This window comes from Rhinopithecus bieti, unplaced genomic scaffold (genome assembly GCF_001698545.2).
Source record: "Rhinopithecus bieti isolate Rb0 unplaced genomic scaffold, ASM169854v2 scaffold_27781, whole genome shotgun sequence".
NCBI classification, from domain to species: domain Eukaryota; kingdom Metazoa; phylum Chordata; class Mammalia; order Primates; family Cercopithecidae; genus Rhinopithecus; species Rhinopithecus bieti.
Window position 1 is genome coordinate 15,266 of NW_016812388.1, and position 21,171 is coordinate 36,436.

The 21,171-nt window shown below is 42.3% G+C and overlaps 1 protein-coding gene across 1 annotated transcript in view; it reads left to right on the forward strand.

Annotated features, from left to right (window-relative positions):
• Positions 1-10,385: 10,385 nt before the first annotated feature.
• SLC27A2 (solute carrier family 27 member 2) overlaps positions 10,386-21,171 on the forward strand; it is a 53,540-nt gene continuing 42,754 nt past the window's right edge. The window contains exon 1 of the mRNA XM_017896206.1: positions 10,386-11,090. Within this exon, the coding sequence (XP_017751695.1) occupies positions 10,613-11,090 (478 nt within the window). The 5' untranslated portion in view covers positions 10,386-10,612. The remainder of the gene's footprint in view (positions 11,091-21,171) is intronic.

Below are 21,171 nucleotides of genomic sequence, written 5' to 3' on the forward strand. Positions count from 1 at the left end.
TAGGCACACTGTCATCATTATCCAAAGTTAAGAGGAAGAAAAGAATCTTAAGAGCTGTGAGACAGAAGCACCAGGTAACCTATAATGGAAAACTTATCAGATTAACAGCAGATTTCTCAGTAGAAACCCTATAAGCTAGAAGGGATTAGGGACCTATCTTCACACTCCTCAAACAAAACATTTATGGGCCAAAAACTTTGTGTCCAGCAAAACTAAGCATCATATATGAAGGAAAGATACAGTCATTTTCAGACAAACAAACGCTGAGAGAATTTGCCATTACCAAGCCACCACTACAAGAACTGCTAAAAGGAGCCCTAAATCTTGAAACAAATCCTGGAAATACATCAAAACAGAACCTCTTTAAAGCATAAATCACACAGGACTTATAAAACAAAACTACAAGTAAAAAGCAAAAACAAAACAAAACAGAAACGAAGTACACAGGCAACAAAGAGCAAAATAAATGCAATGGTACCTCACATTTCAATATTAACATTGAAGGTGAATGGCCTACATGCTCCACTTAAAAGATACAAAACTACAGAATGGATAAGAACTCACTAATCAACTATCTGCTGCTTTCAGGAGACTCACCTAATACATAAGGACTCACATAAACTTAAGGTAAAGGGGTAGAAAAAGGTATTTCATGCAAATGGACAAAAAAAGCGAGCAGGTATAGTTATTCTTATATCAGACAAAACAAACTTGAAAGAAACAGCAATTAAAAAGAGACAAAGAGGGACAGTATAGAATGGTAAAAGGCCTTGTTCAACAGGAAAATATCACAATCCTAAATATAGATGCACCTAACACTAGAGCTCCCTAATTTATAAAACAATTACTAACAGACCTAAGAAATGAGATAGACAGCAACACAATAATACTGGGGGACTTCAATACTCCACTGACAGCACTAGACAGGCCATCAAGACAGAAAGTCAACAAAGAAACAATGAATTTAAACTACACCTTGGAACAAATAGACTTAACAGATATATACAGAACATGTCATCCAACAACCACAGAATACACACTGTATTCAACAGCACAAGAAACTTCCTCCAAGATAGGCCATATGATATGCCATAAAATGAGCCTCAATAAATTTTAAAAAATTGAAATTATATCAAGCACTCTCTCAGACCACAGTGAAATAAAACTGGAAATCAACTCCAAAAGAAACCTTCAAAACCATGCAAATACATGGAAATTAAATAACCTGATCCTGAATTAGCTTTGGGTCAAAAACGAAATCAAGACAGAAATTTAAAAATTCTTCTAACTGAATGACAATAATGACACAACCTATCAAAACCTCTGAGATTCAGCAAACACGGTGCTAAGAGGAAAGTTCATACCCCTAAACACCTACATCAAAAAGACTGAAAGAGTAGAAACAGACAATCTAAGATCACACCTCAAGGAACTAGAGAAACAAGAACAAATAACCAAGATTGGGGCAGAATGAAACAAAATCGAAACAAACAAAAAAATACAAAGAACACATGAAACAAAAATCTGGTTCTTTGAAAAGATAAATAAAATTGACAGACCATTAGGAAGATTAACCAAAAAAAGAAGAGAAAAAAATCCAAATAACCTCACAAAGAAGCAAAAGAGGAGATATTACAACTGACACCACTGAAATGCAAAAGATCATTCAAGGCTACTATGAACACCTTACACACATAAACTAGAAAACCGAGAAGAGATGGATACATTCCTGGAAAAATACAACTTCTAGCTTAAATCAGAAAGAATTAGATACACTGAACAAACAGTGAGATTGAAATGATAATTTAAAAATTACCAAGAAAAGAATGTCCAGGACCAGATGGATTCACAGCAGTATTCTACCAGACACTCAAAGAAGAATTGGTACCAATTCTTTTGACACTATTCCACAGGATAGAGAACAAAAAACAGCCCTCCCTAATTCATTCTATGAAGCCAGCATCACCCTAATACCAAAACCAGGAAAGGACATAACCAAAAAAGAAAACTACAGACCAATATCCTTAATGAACATAGATGCTAAAATCCTAACCGAATCTAACAATATATCAAAGAGATTATCCACCATGATCAAGTGGGTTTCATACCAGGGATGCAGGGATGGTTTCACATATGCAAGCCAATAAATGTTATACATGACATAAACAGAATTTAAAACAAAAATCACATGCTCATCTCAACAGATCCAGAAAAAGCATTCAACAAAATCCAGCATCCCTTTATGATTAAAACTTTCAGCAAAATCGGCATACAAGGGACATACCTCAATGTAATAAAAGCCATCTATGACAAACTCACAGCCAACATAATACTGAATCAGGAAAAATGGAAAGCATTCCCTCTGAGAACTGGAACAAGACAAGGATACCCATTCTCACCACTCCTCTTCAGCACAGTACTGGAAGTCCTAGCCAGAGCAATCAGACAAGATAAAGAAATACATGGCATCCAAATCAGTAAAGAGAAAGTCAAACTGTCATTGTTTGCTGACGATATGATCATTTACCTTGAAAACACTAAGGACTTCCCTAGAAAGCTCCTAGAACTGATTAAATAATTCAGCATAGTTTCTGGACACAAGATTAATGTACACAAATCAGTAGCTCTTCTATACACCAACAGTGACCAAGCAGAGAATCAAATCAAGCACTCAACCCCTTTTACAATAGCTACAAAAAAAAAAAAAAATTAGGAATATACCTAACAAAGGAGTCAAAAGACCTCTACAAGGAAACTACAACACATTGCTGAAAGAAATCATAAATGACACAACAAGTGGAAACATATCCCATGCTCATGGATTGGTAGAATCAATATTGTGAAAATGATCATACTGCCAAAAGCAATCTACAAATTCAACACAATCTCCATCAGAATATCACCATTCTTCACAGAATCAGAAAAAAACAATTCTAAAATTCATATGGAACCAAAAAGAGCCCATGTAGCCAAAGCAAGACTAAACAAAAAGAACAAATCTGAGGCATCACACTACCTGATTTCAAACTATACTATAAGGCTGTAGTCACCAAAACAGCATGGTACTGGTATAAAAATAGGCACATAGACCAGTGGAACAGAATAGATAACCCAGAAATAAACCCAAATACTTAAAGCCAACTCATCTTCGACAAAGCAAACAAAAACATAAAGTGGGGAAAGGACACCCTTTTCAACAAATGGTGCTGTGATAATTGGCTAGGCACATGTAGGAGAATGAAACTGGATCCTCGTCTCTTACCTTATGCAAAAATCAACTCTAGATGGATTAAGGACTTAAACCTAAGACCTGAAACTATAAAAATTCTAGAACATAACATTGGAAAACCCTCTAGACATTGGCTTATGCAAGGACTTCATGACCCAAAACCCAAAACCAAATGTAATAAAAACAAAGATTAAATAGCTGGGATCTGATTAAACTAAAGAGCTTTTGCACAGCAAAAGGAACAGTCAGTGGAGTAAATAGACAACCCATAGAGTGGCAGGAAATCTTTACAATCTATACATCTGACAAAGGACCAATATCCAGAATCTACAACGAACTTTAACCAGTAAGAAACTAACAAATCTAATCAATAAGAAACGAAGAAACTAACGAACAAATGTAATCAGTAAGGAAACAACAAACAATCCTATCAACAAGGGGGCTAAGGACACGAATAGACAATTCTCAAAAGAAGACATACAAGTGGCTAACAAGCATACTAAAAAATGCTCAACATCACTAATGATCAGGGAAATGCAAATCAAAACTACAATGTGATACCACCTCACTCCTGAAAGAATGCCCATAATCAAAAAATCAATAAAGAGTAGATGTTGGCATGGATGCAGTAAACAAGAAACTCTTCTACACTGCTGGTGGGAATGTAAACTAGTACAGCCACTATGGAAAACAGTGTGGCGATCCCTGTGTGTGATATACACACACACACACACAATGGAATACTACACAACCACAAAAAGGAATGAATTAACAGCATTTGCAGTGACCTGAATGAGATTAGAGACTATTATTCTAAGTGATGTAACTCAGAAATGGAAAACCAAACATCATATGTTCTCACTGATATGTGGGAGCTAAGCTATGAGGATGCAAAGACATAGGAATAATACAGTGGACTTTGGGGACTTGGAAAGAGTGGAAGGGGAGCAAGGGATAAAAGACTACAAATCTGGTGCAGTGTATACTGCTTAGGTGATTGGTGCACCAAAATCTCACAAATCACCATTAAAGAACTTGCTCATGTAACCAGATACCACCTGTACCCCAATAACTTATGGAAAATAAAATTTTAAAATTAAATTAAAAAAACAAAATGAATAATAAAATTTTAAAAAAGAGTACATTGTGACTGGGATGGAGAGTACATGGGTTGCAGCTGGATACTGAAAGAAGAGAGAGAGAGCTGTTGAAAAAATAGAACCCAAATCTGGCGAATTAGCACACATATTAACACTAGAAACAATGATAATTTCATTAAGAGTTTTCCCTAAGTTAGAATTCGACACCTAATCAAAGACATTCTGGTCAGAACTAAAGAGGGCAAACACCTATTTCTCAAATTATAATTTGTCCTGACTGTATAGCAAGCACAACTGGGATGCCAATGCAAGGGTTCCCTGCTCTCTCATGTCTAATATCAATAATCCGTTGTTCCCAGTCTCACCTTTTTTTCATTCTTCAAAAAGAGAGTCAATCTTATCACACACCATCTCCATCAAACCCTTGCCATTTTGTTCTCTGAATATCTGCACATCCTGTTGTCTCACACGTCTGTGTGAAGAGACCCCCAAACAGGCTTTGTGTGAGCAATGTGGCTGTTTATTTCACCTGGGTGCAGGCAGGCTGAGTCCGAAAAGAATCAGCAAAGGGTCGTGGATAGGCGGTGGAATTAGGAGCAATGTTTTGTGGGCAGGGGGTGGATCTCACGAAGTACATTCTCAAGGGTGGGGAGAATTACAAAGAACTTTCTTAAGGGTGGGGAAGATTACAAAGTACATTGATCAGTTAGTTTGGGGCAGAAATAAATCACAATGGTGGAATGTCATCAGGTAAGGCTATTTTCACTTCTTTTGTGGATCTTCAGTTGCTTCAGGCCATCTGGATGTCACATCTGGTCACAGGGGATATGATGGCTTAGCTTGGGCTCAGAGGCCTGACACTTGTAGGTCTATACTCAGATGGCACCATGCTAGACAGTCAATAGGGTAACAGGCACCCACATTTCAAGAAATGTGATTAACTTATGGCAACCACAGTCAGAGATTATTCTTCCCACAAACCACTGAATGAGTCAGTTACACAAAATTTATATTGTAGCAAGTATGTAATGTCACAAAAATGGCAAGTTTCATAATCTATATTTTTCTTTCAAGAATGGCCCTGTGCATTAGGTGCCTCAAATTCTACAAAATTCACACAAGTCACTGTAAGAGCTCAGTACACTTCTCAAAGCTACTCAGCCAATGCATGATAAAGACTCAAAATCAGGTCTTCTGGCTTCAAGTCTCACAATCTTTTCTATTACTTCATTCCAGGACATTGAATTCTAGTTATGAAGGCAAAACTGACAGGTAAGAAACAATCAAAAGCCAAGCTATGCGATGGGTTTATAAGTTCAGTACAAAGGCTAGATCAGCATGGGCTAGAAGATTTAAAGGAAAAGTTTGGGAATACTTTTTTTCACGTGAACTCTGCATGGAAGTGTAAAACAGGTATATGAGCTGTTTTGATTGGAGCTAGGGTAGGATCCTCCCAGAGCCCCTTACCCACTCTCTGCAATGAACTCTCCTCAGTGGCTTCTCAGCCACTAGGGCTCTACTGAGTAGTTTGGAAGCCAATGGACTAAATCAGTAGTTCTCAAAGTATAGTGCCTGGACTAGCAGTGACAACATTACCTGGTAATTTCTTAGAGATGTGAATTCTTTGGCCCCACCCAAGACTCACTGAATCAGAAATTCTGGAGATGGGGTTTAATGAACTATGTTTTAGCATGTTCCCCAGGTGATTCTCAGTCTTGTAAAGTTTGAGAAATAGTGAACTACGTCATCTCCATAAAGTAGGAAGGGAAGCCACCTACTTTAAAAGAACATTTGAGATTGGGATTGGGAATTTTGGAAGGGGTAGGGAAGGTCTGGGACTGCCATTAGGAAGCCTTCTCTCAAATAGCAGAGATAGATGATAGGGATGAATGTCCTGACCAAGGCTAGAAGGTGTCAATATACACACCCAGTAATCCTGTCTTGCCCTAAATTTCTCCTGCAATACCTAGAATAGGACAGAAGACAGTGGGCATTTGAGGTCATCTATACCTGGACAGAAAGTTTAAGGAAAAGAGGGGTCTAGGAGGCCACATTGAAGTGACTGGCCAGGAAGGAACCAAAAACTTGATAAAGGAAATGAGTAGGCTCAATAATGTCGGAGAATGGGAGGAGTGGGATGAGGAGGCTTAACTAAGGCTATGGGGACGGAGAATCTCCATGTCTGAGATCTCAGTGCTGACAAAATCCTAAATTATATCAAAGTCCAAGATATGGCTCTATTTCATATTTCACTGTGGAATTTATGTTACTGAATAGACAAACTTGTATAAAAACAATTTCTATATGGTATCAAAACCCAGACAAAAGTTGCAGTTTTCTACATTTTAAAATATTTTCTTTTTTATTTTTATCTGTTTGTGAGAATTTGTAAGATTATTTTGTTTTGTTTTTTATATGAGAAGGGGTCTCACTCTGTGGCCCAGTACTCAAGTGATTCTCCTGCCTCAGTCTCCCGAGTAGCTGGAATTACAGGTGCATGCCACTATACTTGGATAATTTCTGTACTTTTTATATGTTGGTGTAACATTGTCTTCATCTTTTCTTGGAAAGGGCTATATGTTTGTTGTTACTGTCTTAAAAATTGTGGTAAAATATTCATAACATAAAATTAACCATTTTAACCATTTTAAGTGTACAGTTCAAGTATACTTTTTTAGTGCCAAAATGTCATTCGTCTATAAAAAAAACAAATACACTGTTATGGGGAGGGGTTGTTTTGCTAGAAAATTAAGAAGTTGTTACCTTTTTTGAGTCCCTAACTTGGTTTCGAAATACAACATTACTGGACTAAGAAATTCAGGAATCAAAGAACTTCTGCCCTAAAGGAGAGTTGAGATTTACAGGGTTAGGATGTTCAGGGGTGGAAAGTGGTAAGAACAAGCCAGTAGAAAGAGGAAGGTGCAGGGCATTTTAGGTTTTAGCAGACCAGCCTTGCTAAAACAAAGTGCCCTTGAAAAGGAACAGTTAGAATTAAGTTTTGGTCCATTTTAAAATATTTAATACCTAATGATGTTTGGTTCATAGTAGAAACTCAATAAATATTTGTTACTCAATAAATATTTGTTAATTGAGCGTAGTGAAAGCTTGAGTCAGATTCAGAAGAGCCAGAAAATAAAGTTTAAATTTCATTTTATAGACCAGAGGTTCCCAAGAGATGTACCAAGAATGGGCAGCCAATGTGCTAAGCTATCGATCACCTTTCAAAGGAGTCAGGCAGAAGCCAGGGCACCTGGTCAACTCTAGGCCAGGTATGTTCTAGTACGCTGCACAAATACGACTGTCTATAGATGTCATTGGTGGAAGACAATAGGAAGCGATGGGGAACCACTAAAGATAATTGAGCAGTGGAGATATAAGATGGCAGCGATATTTCCAGGAAGACTATTGCTGTGGTTTTAATGTTCATGTCCCCCACAAAATTCATATATTGAAATCCTAACCCCCAATGTGATGGTATTAGCAGGTAGAGCCTTTGAGGAGTAATTTGATCATAGGGCAGAGCCCTCATGAATGGGATGAGTACCCTCATGAAACAGGCCCCAGAGAGGTAATTTGTCCCTTCTACGAAACAGTACACAGTGAGAAGGCACCATCTATGAGAAAGTAGCCCTTCACCAAACACCACATCTGCTGGCACCTTGATCTTAGACTTGCCTCCAGAACTCTGAGAAATAAATTGCTGCTGTTTATAAACTACCCAGCTTACAGTATTTTGTTATAGCAGCCCAAACAGACTAAGACATCTATTGATCTCTTGAGAGAGCGAGAGCTGGATCCCAGGCTCAAAGCTGGAATCACTGGGACTCCTGAGGTATATATTATAGACATTTGCAAATTACTTTCCCAGATTTATTCTCCCTAACTCCACTTTTTAATAATACCCTAAAATGTTCCATAAAATGGCCTAGGTGAAATTGATTATACTCTTAGCCCCATGCGTGAGCCCTGATTGGCTTAAAACAACTAGCACCTTTTTTCCCAGGACCCAGAGACATTGGTTCAGGAAAGGGTGCATAATCCAGTCAGGGATTTTTTTTTTTTTTTTAATGAGAACTCCTAAGAAGATGATTCTTGTATTTCTCTCTGAAGTTGAGCCAGAAAGCATGTACCCCTAAGGGCTGTTGGCAGCCATCTTTGGGCAACAACAGGAAAGCCTGAACGAGAACAAAGGAGGTGCAGAGGAGAAATAGTAAAAGTGAAACTAGATCCAGGTGTCAGCATTTAAGCCATAGATTTAAAATCCTTGATGTCTTGGCCCCGGACTCTCCAGTTACCACTTAAATTCCTGCTTCTGCTTCAGCTAGCTTGGGTCTTGTTTTCTTTTACTTGCAACTGAGGTTAAAGTGATCCTCAGAATAAGAGGGGAAAAAGTGGGCCCTTGTGGTAATCTAGCACTCTGGGTAGACAGTAGCTGTTTAAGGAAAAGAGGGGTGCAGGTGGCTACACAGAAGTGACTAGCCATCAAGGGACGAGGGTGGCATTGGGATGAAAAAGGAAGGGCTGGCTCTGAGCTTCAACATGAAAGAAGTGTACATGAGAATGGTGTCTGTTGGGCCCTCACTTTGGTTAATTCTACTGCTTTCTCCTCAGGGATGATGAAGGCCCTCAACTCTTCCCCAGGGAAATGATGCAACCAGGTAACTGGATCAGAAATGAGAAAGTCAGGAAAAGGAAAAGGTTGCTTGAGCAGTTACTAGGGATAAGAAAAGGAGGCTAAAAAATAGCAGGGGGTGGCCTGGAGGGAATGTGAAACATTTCTATGTGCTTTACACACACCTAAAAAAAGAGGACATGGACAGAAACCTAGAGAATAGGAGGACAGCATAATATAGTTACCAAGAATAAGCTAAGAGTTGGTTCCCCGGAACCAAACAGACACCAGTTCCAAAACCCACGAATTACTTACCAGCTGTCTCAATTCACCGAAGCTTCTCTTTCTTGTCTGTAAATGAGCATGAAAGTGCCACGTGTATAAAATAACGGAGGCTCCCAAAATGTAACATAGGGAAACCTCTAGCAGCGTGTCTGGGAGGAGTAAGCATTATTTGTATTTATCGTATCAAATTAAGGTAGAGGAACACAGGAGGACAGGAGAGGATGAAAATAAAACACTACTTGGATCCTGACCCTCCTCAGTGGCAAGTAGTGAACATTCACTTTGTACAGAAGTAGCACTAAGGCAGATTAAAAGAAAGCTTCACATTTCCTCTAAAAGGTTTCTGAGACACGCCAATACCACTTACTCAGTGTCCTCTGTACTATACTATTCTCTGACAGAGCCACCTTAGTAAATGTATGAACTGTGCTGACACTTGCGAACTTTCAACATGAGGGAACAGCAGGATCACTTAACAGAACAAAATCTTAAAATAATGTCAAAGCTTGATTTCACATGGTGATCTGTGGCACTGCTCCTCACGAAATCAGGACTCCCCCGGCCTGGCAGGGCCGACTAGGTTAGGGTGTCCTGCCCTCACTCACCGGGCAGGGCTTGGGATGAGCTGGACGTGACTGCTGCGGACATTTTCTGTTCAACCTTGAAGCCTTCGCTACAGGAGACCGCCTGGCAGTCGGATTGGGAAACAAATCTTAGAAACAAAGGAAAGCCCTTGGGACCAGGAAGCAGAGATAAGATTCTGGTTTGGCAGTGGCATCTGGTGCCCGCTATTAATAAATAATACGACTGTCTGACATTTATAAGGCACTTCATCGGTAATAACAGTGTCATCTCCATAAGCCACTCTGTTAGTGGTAACAAATTATAGCCCCACGCCTCCATTATCTAATATTCTCAACGTCCGCTAACTGCGTCTTATTACCATTTAAAGAAACCGTGGCTCCTAGAGGTAAAGTACTTCGGTCACAATGCGAGGGGGTCCAGACTTGACCCCAGACCTCCAGACTCGGGCGGGGAGGTGGCCAAGGCCCCCGGTGAGCCGCAGGGCAGCCTGCCCAGCCCGGGAAGGACCGCGTGGGCGGGCCGGGAGCGCAGGTGGCTGCCCCCCACAAGGGGGCGGGCTCTGCCGGCCAGTCCGGCCCGGAACCCCTGGCGGCCCGCACACAACTACACCTGTCCCGGAGCCTGCGGCGGTGCCTGCAGCGGAGGAGCTCTGTCTTCCCCTTCATCTCACTACGAGCCCGGCGTCCCGCCGCGTGCGCCCCGGCGCAGCCCGCCAGTCCGCCCAGAGCCTGCCCAGTCGCCGCGCTGCACGCCCGGGGTGCGCCCTCTGCCCTGGCTGGAACAGAGGGCCCCGCAGCCGTCATGCTTTCCGCCATCTACACAGTCCTGGCGGGGCTGGTGTTCCTGCCGCTCCTGGTGAACCTCTGCTGCCCCTACTTCTTCCAGGACGTGGGCTACTTCTTGAAGGTGGCCGCCGTGGGCCGGAGGGCGCGCAGCTACGGGCAGCGGCGGCCGGCTCGCACCATCCTGCGGGCGTTCCTGGAGAAAGCGCGCCAGACTCCACACAAGCCTTTTCTGCTCTTCCGCGACGAGACTCTCACCTACGCGCAAGTGGACCAGCGCAGCAACCAGGTGGCCCGGGCGCTGCACGACCACCTCGGCCTGCGCCAGGGAGACTGCGTGGCGCTCTTTATGGGTAACGAGCCGGCCTACGTGTGGCTGTGGCTAGGGCTGATGAAGCTGGGCTGTGCCATGGCGTGCCTCAATTACAACATCCGCGCAAAGTCCCTGCTGCACTGCTTCCAGTGTTGCGGGGCGAAGGTGCTGCTGGCGTCGCCAGGTGAGCCCCGAGGATCGCCCTGCCCTGGCACCAGGGCTTCTCGGCGCCTTGACTAACGAGCCACAGCGTGGCATAAGGGGTTCGCAGAGGGAGGTTCAGATTGGAACTGGAGGTACAGAAAAAAAGGTTGGCAGTGTTTCCTTGAATCGCAAATAATGATCATTTAGAACCACCTGTTGTGGAAGCTAATTATGTGCTAGGTTCTGTGTAAAGCACTCTACAGGCAGTGTGGCTTTTAATCCTCACAATGGGTAAGATTTGTTATAGGACTTTTATAGATGAGACCACTGAGGTCCTGAGAGGCGAAGCCTCATGCCCAGCTATCTATCTCCAAATTCCAAGCTCTTAATCAATACTTATAACATCTGCATTAAAATGCAGAGGCTCTTGAGTGCGAACTCTAGTGGATCCAGAGGGGCTCTTCTCACCTCTGCTGCTTGACTGGCTGTGTGATCATGGGAAAGTCACTTCTCTCTGTCCCTTGGTTTGCTCCTCTCTAATGAGGCAGGTTTCAATGTTGCTTCCAGCTCTCAACTGCTGTTAGCATCCCTGTCCCCTCCCTGCCAAACAAAGGTGACCACACCTGATCCCCAGAGAGAAGATATTGGGGATCTGCTACAGGGCCCTTGTGAGCCCCCACTGCATCTATAACAGTAGTGACCCTTTCAGTTCTGTGGTTACCTCCTGCCACATTTCAGCCAGACTTGAAATAGTAACTTAAGTGACGACAAGGCCAGGAAGCGACAGAGAACCTGTTACTCACAGGGCTGATGGCTTTCCCCTCCCAGAGAGCTTGTCTCTGCGCTTGAATAAGGACCAAGGGTTCCTTCTCTCAGTCAGTAAGAAGAGGCCTACCCAGGTGTGGGCTGAAAGACCTGGGTGACAGGGAAGGGGTCTAGGGAGTCAAGGAGCCTCAGCTTTCTAGAATGAATTTCTGTGCTAAGCCCTATAGTAGATGCTTTTATTAGCCCGGGAGATAACATATCACTACCCCCCACCCCACCACCACCACCATTATACAGTTGAGAAAACTGAGGCTTAAAATTGCAGCCTGGCTCTATCCAAATCCAAATTCGAAGTCATGCTCTTTCCTACTTTTTTTTTTTTTTTTTTTTAACAATCTCATTCTGTTGCCCAGGCTGGAGTGCAGTGGTGCTATTTCAGGTCACTGTAACCTCTGCCTCCCAGGCTCAAGCGATCCTCCCACCTCGGCCTCTCAAGTAGCTGGGACCACAGGCATGCACCACCATGCCCAGCTAATTTTTTGTTATTTTTGGAAGAGACAGGGTTTCACCATGTTGCCCAGGCTGGTCTCAAACTCCTGAGATCAAGTTATCCACCCACCTTGGCCTCCCAAAGTGCTGGGATTACAGGTGTGAGCCACTGCACCCAGCCTCTTTCCTACATCTTATTGTCTTCCTCTGCATGAATGTAAAGTCTAAGTGTGCTGGAAGGGATGAAGCGTCCAGTTGCTCTACCCCTTCATTTCATAGCTGGGGAAACTGAGGCAAACTAAGGGGGCTACGGAAAGATGAAAGATTAATTCACTTGTGAGAAACCAGGAATCTTACACACCTGCTTCACGTGGCATGAAATAAATAATCCAAAAAATACAGGCTTTGTATAAAAGTTTAAAAGCAGAAAGCCAAGTTTTAGGCTGGACGTGGTGGCTCAAGCCTGTAATCCCAGCACTTTGGGAAGCTGAGGTGGGCGGATCACTTGAGGTTAGGAGTTCAAGACTAGCCTGGCCAACATAGCAAAAACCCCATCTCTACTTAAAAAAAAAAATTAGCTGGGCATGGTGACACGTGCCTGTAATCCCAGCTACCTGGGAGGTTGAGGCAGGAGAATCACCTGAACCCAGGAGGCAGAGGTTGCAGTAAGCCGAGATCATGCTACTGCACTCCAGCCTGGGGGACAGAGTGAGATTCCATCTCAAAAAAAGAAAAAGAAAGAAAGAAAGAAAGACAAGTTTAAAGGTGGCTAAATTATTTGGAAGAGATGGTCCTTTCAAGAAAATTCCTATTAATTTCTAGTTGCCTGAGAAAAGCAGTAACTTCACTACTTTGTAACTAGAAGACTCTCCTAAGCCTATTACTTTACCAGCTTACTTGGAGGGAAATTATTAACACAGTGATCTTTGTACCACTTCAAGAGGCATCTAAATTGTGTTTATCACTTTAGTATCCCAGGCCCCCTGAGAGGGAGGTCACAGGGTTTGGAGTTTTGCTGACAAAGAAGTTCAGGATTAAATGACCATGATACAATTTGGTTCTGTAATAAAGTCAGAAGTACAACCAGATACCCTCTTCCCACCCAGGCAACAGTTCTCTGCCATAGAGCTATGTATTTACATAGAGAATATATGGAAATTTCTACATTAAAATCAAACATGAACCAGACTTTGCAGTGGACCTAAGGCACTCTCTGGACAGTCAACTGACCTCTGAGGGAGGCCACATATTGGGGGGAAAAAAAGTCAGTTTTTCCAAATCACTGAGATACCTTTGCACATGAAGCAAAATTACAGTCTGTCACAGAGTTGCATGTTTACTAAACATCCCCATGGGAAAATATGTTGAATGGACTTGATTCTTAGAGTTCTTTGGCGTTGGAAGGGACCTTAAAGATATTCTAACCCTATAATCCTCTACCTTTAATAAATGAGTTATACTTAAAAAAAGTTTACAGAAGAAACTTTAATAAGCCTAAGAATCGCCTGGGAAGCTTACTTTTAAAAACATTCTGAGGCCGGACGGTATGGCTCACTCCTGTAATCCTAGCAGTTTGGGAAGCAGAGGAGGGAGGATCACTTGAGCCCAGAAGTTCAAGACTAGCCTGGGCAACATAACGAAACCCCATCTCTACAAAAAAAAAAAAAATACAAAAATGAACAGGACATGATGGTGAGTGCCTGTGGTCCCAGTTACTGGGGAGGCCGAGGTGAAAGGATCGCTTGAGCCTGGGAGGTTGAGGCTGCGCTGAGTTGTGATTGTGCCACTGTACTCCAGCCTGGGTGACAGAGTGAGACCCTGTCTCAAAACAAAAAAATAAAATTTCTGAGATCATCCCCAAAAATGCTGATTCAGTAAGACTATGTTGGGGCCCAGGAATGTGTATTTTTATAAGAAACCACACCCCAACCCCAGGTGATTTTGAAACGAATGGTCTGAGGACTAGGCTTTGAGAAACAGTCTAGTTTCCCATTGTTTTTCGTTGTTGTTGTTTGTTTGTTTGTTTCTTAGTTTTTGAAACAGAGTCTCGCTCTGTTGCCCAGGCTGGAGTGCAGTGGCGCAATCTCAACTCACAGCAACCTCCGCCTCCCAGGTTCAAGCCATTCTTCTGCCTCAGCCTCCCAGGTAGCTGGGACTATAGATGCCCGCCACCATGCCCAGCTAATTTTTGTGTTTTTAGTAGAGATGGGGTTTCACCATGTTGGCCAAGATGGTCTCGATCTCTTGACCTCATGATCCACCCGCCTTGGCCTCCCAAAGTGCTGGGATTCGAGGCATGAGCCACCGCTACTGGCCTTCCCGTTGTCTTATAGCTGTATAAACAAAGGCCTAGAGGGATGATATGAATTGCCCATGGTCAAGTGGATAGTTAGGAACAGAAAGGTAGAGATAGAACCCAGATTTTTTTTTCTCATTTACGAGGCACTGTTTATTCTATCACACCATCTTGAACATGATACATAAATGTGAGTTTGATTCCATACTTTGAATTTCAGCCCAGGGCTTGTAGGCTAGTAAGAGCTCTTGAGCTCCATCTGTCAGTTAAATTCTGCAGTATATGTAAAGGACCAGCACAGAGGCATTTATCATGAGGATTGATCCAGTTGTTATGAATTTGGGGGTTTCTTTATAAAACTTAACAGGACTCAACCCTGCAGGGTTGAGTGCAGGAATTTCAGTACTCAATTACTCCTTCCAATTTTACTATAGTTACAGAAAGTCAAGACTCACAAACACTTCCCTGAATCAAGCAGCAGCACTGTTTCCCAGAGAATATAACTTTCTCTCTGTTGTATGTTTCATGATCGTTCTCCAGGGCAGGGTATGATCTAGGTAATCACATGGAAAAATTGTCTCCAACGATAAGAACCTGTATCAATGTTGTAATTAATAAAAGCCAACTGGCTGGGCCAGTAGTTTTTCACACAACTTTCCAAATACAGAATATGGGTGAAACAGTAAAACATATTTTATTTCACACAATATAGGATAGTTTATAAAAACCTACAAAAGAGGCCTGAAATAGTACATTTGTTCTGTTTCCATTTATCCTAGCATCAAGACCATCATTAAACTAGCTCTTCTACTGGGTAGATAACCCAGGTCTCCTGAAGGTCCCCTCAGCAGCTCACTGGCAGGGTATACACTATCTAACTCAACACAGCCATGCGAGGCTCCCACCGTGTAGGCACTACTCTTATACAAGTCTTTAGTAACAGTTAAAGATACTCTCTGTTGCAAAACTGAGTCCCAGATAAGTTATAAAATGTTCCAGATTACCTTTGACCTGCTGTTGCAAGGTTGCAGAAAGCAAAATTAGACCTCCTTTAAACAATGTGATAAAGGAAAATGCTTACAATAGCTTTCAAAAATATTGCATCATTAAAAGCTCTAAGACCGAAGAACTTCATTACAAAACAAGTGTTGGGACCAAGGATAACCCCTGTCATCCAAACTTTTGAGTTTAGATTGAGAAAAACTGATGGTACAACAATTTGATTTTCAAAGCAAGAAACATTTGGAGGAGAAGCCACAAAAAAAAAAAAAAAAAAAGAGAGAGAGAGAGTCCCAGTAAGGTACAAGCTAGTTTTCTCTCTGCCATGATGGGATGGAGAAATAAGATGAATTAGTTCAAGGATCTTACAGTCCAGTAAAAGAACTAAACCACATGCACAAATGATTGTGACACCCAGGAGAATGTGCTCCGTGTGCTGGGAGAGCTACAAGTGCTGTAGGAAAACAAGCAGAGGTCAAGAGAAGGCTTTCTGGGGGCACTGACTATTGAGCTGGACAAATGCATTGGGGGAAGGGGAATTCCAGGCAAAAGGAGCACCAGAGGCACTTCTGATCAGGTGCTTAAAACAGTGAGATGCTTCATTAAAGTGTATTGCGATGTAAGAACAATGGCAGGCTGGACTTAATAACAGTCATTTTTTAAAGCTGTTTCCTGAAGGGACTCAGGAAATGGAAAAAATAGGGACTCAGAGAGTCCAAAGAATGGCCAACAGCAGTGGCCTCACTTCCACAGAAGGAAATATTTAATTTTCTAATGCCAACTTTAGTCCAGAATCAAGGCACAGAAATAATCTAATCTCCACTCTTCTCACCTCTTTGGGCTGCCCAAGGAGTAACTTAAATGAGGTGCTTCAATGCACTTTGTCTCAAAGGCTTAGAATTCTCTCATATATCTTTGAATAATTCCCTAGTAATGTCTAGCACATAGTAGGCAGTCAATAAATGTCAGTTGGGCAGGGCATGGTGGCTCATGCCTGTAATCCCAACACTTTGGGAGGCCAAGATGGGCCTCCTGACCTGAGGTCAGGAGTTCGAGATCAGCCTGGCCAACATGGTGAAACCCTGTCTCTATTAAAAATACAAAAATTAGTCGGGCATGGTGGCAGGCACCTGTAATCCCAGCTACTCGGGAGGCTGAGGCACAAGAATCACTTGAACCTGGGAGGCGGAGGTTGCAGTGAGCCAAGATCACACCACTGCCAGGGTAACAGAGTGAGACTGTCCAGATAGGTAGGTAGGTAGGTAGGTAGGTAGGTAGGTAGGTAGGTAGGTAGGAAGGAAGGAGGTAGATGGATGGGTGGATGCATACATACATACATACATAATAGATAGATAATGTCTGTTGAATTAATGGGTTCCATTATTCTGGTTGATTGTGACAGGCTTTGTTCCCTGAAGCTTAAGGACCACTGGGTTGGGCATGAGGGCCTGAAAAGTGATGTAACAAAATCAGATGTGAAAATATCCATTTAAACTCAATCTCCCCTGGGCCCGGCCTTACCCTACTACAGGCTTACTTATCTCCCAAAGGTCCTCCTAATCAATAACCGTGTCCCGCCCTCTGGCAGTACCCGGTAGGACAGCGGTGCTCTCCTCGGGTCTCAGTGCAGCGAGTAAGCCAGTGGTGAGCACAGGATGGGCTGGAAAGGATCTGTGAGTAGGATGGTGGAGGACCCTGTACAAGGACAGAAACCCAGACACCAAATGATTAATATATCCAAGGGCTGAGATTTCCAGCCTAGTAGCCCAAGGAAAGGTAGCTTAAAGATATTCTCTAAAATTTATCTTCTTTCCCTGCTCTTAACTGAAGCTTGCAAAGGAGATGATTGTACATCTCCATCCAAGAACAAAATTAGCACTTTGCTGGCATATATGGGAATGCACTTTATTTTCTTCAGAAACAGGGAATTAAGAGGTAAAAACAAACTCTGAATCAGGTGTTAATGTTATTGAATCTGAAAGGTAAGGATAGAGTTCAGATTATTCTATATAAGTGGCTAGTATTTGAAAAGGACCTTCCCATAGCCTCTGAGAAAAAGGAAGTAGATCGTTGGTAGACAGATGACATGGTTGCTTACAGATATCAAATGCTAACAATTATGTAAGGCCTTGTGTGACCTAGTAACTCAGGATAAGGAATTACCTTTGATTCCAGGGCTATCTAGAAAGCAAGAGTTCATATAAGCAAGAACTTTAACTTGGAGAAATAAAAATTAACATCAAGGAGATTACTACTTAATTACATAAATGTAAAATGAGTATGTATTTCCTCGTTAAATTTTTGCTTACTCCTGGTGGAACTTAAACATTTCTATGACCTCTGGGTGGTTTGTTTTGTGTGGGGAAGAGGGAGGAGTACACACACGTCTCTCTCTATATATATATTTAGTATTATAATATGCATCATCTTGCTGTACAAAATACTGTCATTCCAAACTGCCAATGATTGAGATACAAAATTACAGTTACAAATGGCATTTTAGGAACTATTTTTAGATTGTCTTCAAGGACTACGTTATTAATAGCACTAGTTTGTGTTTCAGTTGCTTTCCTGAGTGAAGAAAAGAGATAAACCTTCAAGCTTGACTTGCTCATCAACCAACCATTTCATGATGAGAGTACATTTCCTTTCACTACCTTCCTTTTGGACCTTACCTTCTTGGTAAATATTTCTGGGGTGTTTTGTTTAATCCAGTCAGTTACTCATTCACTGAGGCAGTCTAGTAGCAGAACAAGCTACTAAACTGAATGTTTTCCTATTGGAAACCTGCAGGTTTAGCCTGAGCACCTAACACCTTAGTAATGAAGATTGATTCAGCTCACCACCCACTCAATCTCCCTGCCTTCTAGCAATGGGCTTGTTTTTTCAGAAAATTCCTTTTTCCTTAAAAAAAAAAAAAAAAAAAAAAAAAAAAAAAAAAAAAAGGGGGGACAGACTTAATATGCTACTTAATTTTTTAAAATTTCCTTTGAACAGACTTTAAGGGGATGGGGAAGTGGTGTTGTAATCACTTGATTTTTCAACACCCAAGTGTGTGCTCTTTCGCTGAGGGTTTATTTCAGTCTACAACTTAAAACTATACTGATGAAGAACTAACTGATGGAGCTGCTCTACACCCTTCGGCAACTTTCTGTGACTACTGTTTCTCATACTCAAACTTTTAATAAAGCTTGAGGTTTTGCTCTTCAAGAAAAGATCATCCATGTTACTCATTAAAGGCAGATCCACAGGATTGAAAAAGCACTGAGCAGAAGGCCAAGCAGCCAGCCTCTTCCAAGAAATAAGGCACTTTGCTAGAACTTAATCTGAATGGCTCATACAAGGAGGTGGGAATCTCAGAAACCCAGAATGATTCTTTTCATTTTGCATGTGACCCTCCATACACTGACTTGGTGAACATCTTCTCATTTATAGAAATAAGATTACTGGCATCTATATCACAGGGTTGTTATGAAAATTATGTGAAGTGATATATGTATAAAACTATACCAACAGTTCTATGCAAATGCAAATTTTAAATGTTTGTTATTAGTAAAGGAGAGGTGGGTGCATGCTGTGATGTACCACCCAGATCCCCGCTTTAGGACTGACAGACTCACTCTTCAGCAGCTGGGAGCTCTCAGCTGAGACCTCTCCCAGGACTTGTCCTTGGTTGAAGAGAGACACTTTGCCCAAGGTTAAGCACCACCACCCCAGCCTGAGTCCATTGGGCTGGTCAAAGGGCAGGTGTGAAGGCACAGCCTACCTCCCTTAATTTGGGACAACCCTGAAGGGCATCCCAGGTCCAGAATCCCCTTAGGATTAGAGGATCTGCTGAGGGAGGCTTCTGATGTGTCTGCATTACAGTTCAATGTCTCCCTCTATCCAGTCTACTTCCCTTGCAGCCTCACAGGTCCCATTCCCAAGAGCACTCCTGCATGCACATCTCAGAGTCTCAGAGAACCCAACCTTGACAAATAGAATTATAGCTTATATGTTCTGGTTGATATTCACTCTTAGATGAGCAGACTTTACAATAAGAATTATGTAAGTATTTTATGCTTAAATTAGAAAATATGTAGGCCAACCAGGCACAGTGGCTCACACCTGTAATTCCAACACTTTGGGAGGCCAAGGTGGGTAGATCACTTGAGGTTGGGAATTCAAGACCAGCCTGGCCAACATGGTGAAGCCCTGTCTCTACCAAAAGTACAAAAATTAGCCGGGCATGGTGGCAGGCATCTGTAATCCCAGCTACTCAGGAGGCTGAGGCACGAGAATTGCTTGAACCCAGGAGGCAGATATTGCAGTGAGTTGAGATCACACCATTGCACTCCAGCCTGAGTGACAGAGTGAGACTCCATCTCAAAATTTAAAAAAGACATTAAATATCAACTAGATAGTTGACAGGTAGATTCACATCCAGAATTTCCTTTCAAATTTCATTTCTTCTTTCTACATCTTTAAGGGAAGAAAGGCTTCCATAGTGTGTCCTGATATGGTTGGCAAGCCAGTGGAAACTCAAGTGTGCCCAAATAACAAATCTACACCAACAGCCTACAGGAGATGGAAGGAAATGGTGTAGGGCAGGGGCAATGGCCCTCCCTTCAGATTAGATGACTTGCATAAAAGGTCAGGAATCACAAACTACATGCCTGCAGAGGGCCAGCTAGGAACATGAATGAAGTACACATGATGTGAAGTTGCTTAGACTGTGATCAAGCATGACACCAGCTTAATTGCATTTCCTTTCATTATTATTAATTTTTCATACTAATACCTGAGTACATTTTTCTTTTTTTAGTTTTCTTTTCTTTTTTTTTTTTTTTTTTTGAGACAGGGTCTCACTCTGTTGCCCAGGCTGGAGTCCAGTAGCATAATCATGGCTCACTGCAGCCTTGACCTCCCAGGCTCAGGTGATCCTCCCACCTCGGCCTCCAAAGTAGCTGGGACTACAGGTGTGCACCACCACATCCGGCTAACATTTTTGTGTGTGTGTATTTTTTTGTAGAGGTGTTTCGCCATGTTGCCCAGGCTAGAGTACATTTTTCTTAAAAAAAAAATGTACAGAAAACTTAAAGTCCCTTTTGACCTACCATTTTCCCCTCATTAAGGTGATTACTTGGAGGTGAAAAAGAAAAAAGAAAAAAAAGACTGTTACTAAGTCCTATCTATTCTACCTACCAGATATCTCTTAAGTACATTCACTTCTCTCTACCCACTGCTGCCTCCACAGTGTAGACAAGCTTCATCTAACAGCTGGTCTCCCTACCTCTGCTCACTGCCCCTCCAGTCCATTTGCCTGGCTTAAGCCAGGCCCTCAGGGACCTGCTCTCTAAGTCTCCAGCCTCTTCTCCCAACCTTATTCCCCTCCCACTCCACATTCCAGTCAGCTTTAACCTCTTTTAGTTACCGGGCCCCAGGCTGTGTTGGCTCTGGGCCTTTGCATAAGCCGTTCCACTGCCCAGACGCAGGCTTAGTCAGTCCCAGCAGATCTTCATCTCCACCGTCTGCTCATCTTTCAGGTCTCAGTTTTCAGGGCACTTCTTATAGGTCGTCTTTCTGCCCCCCC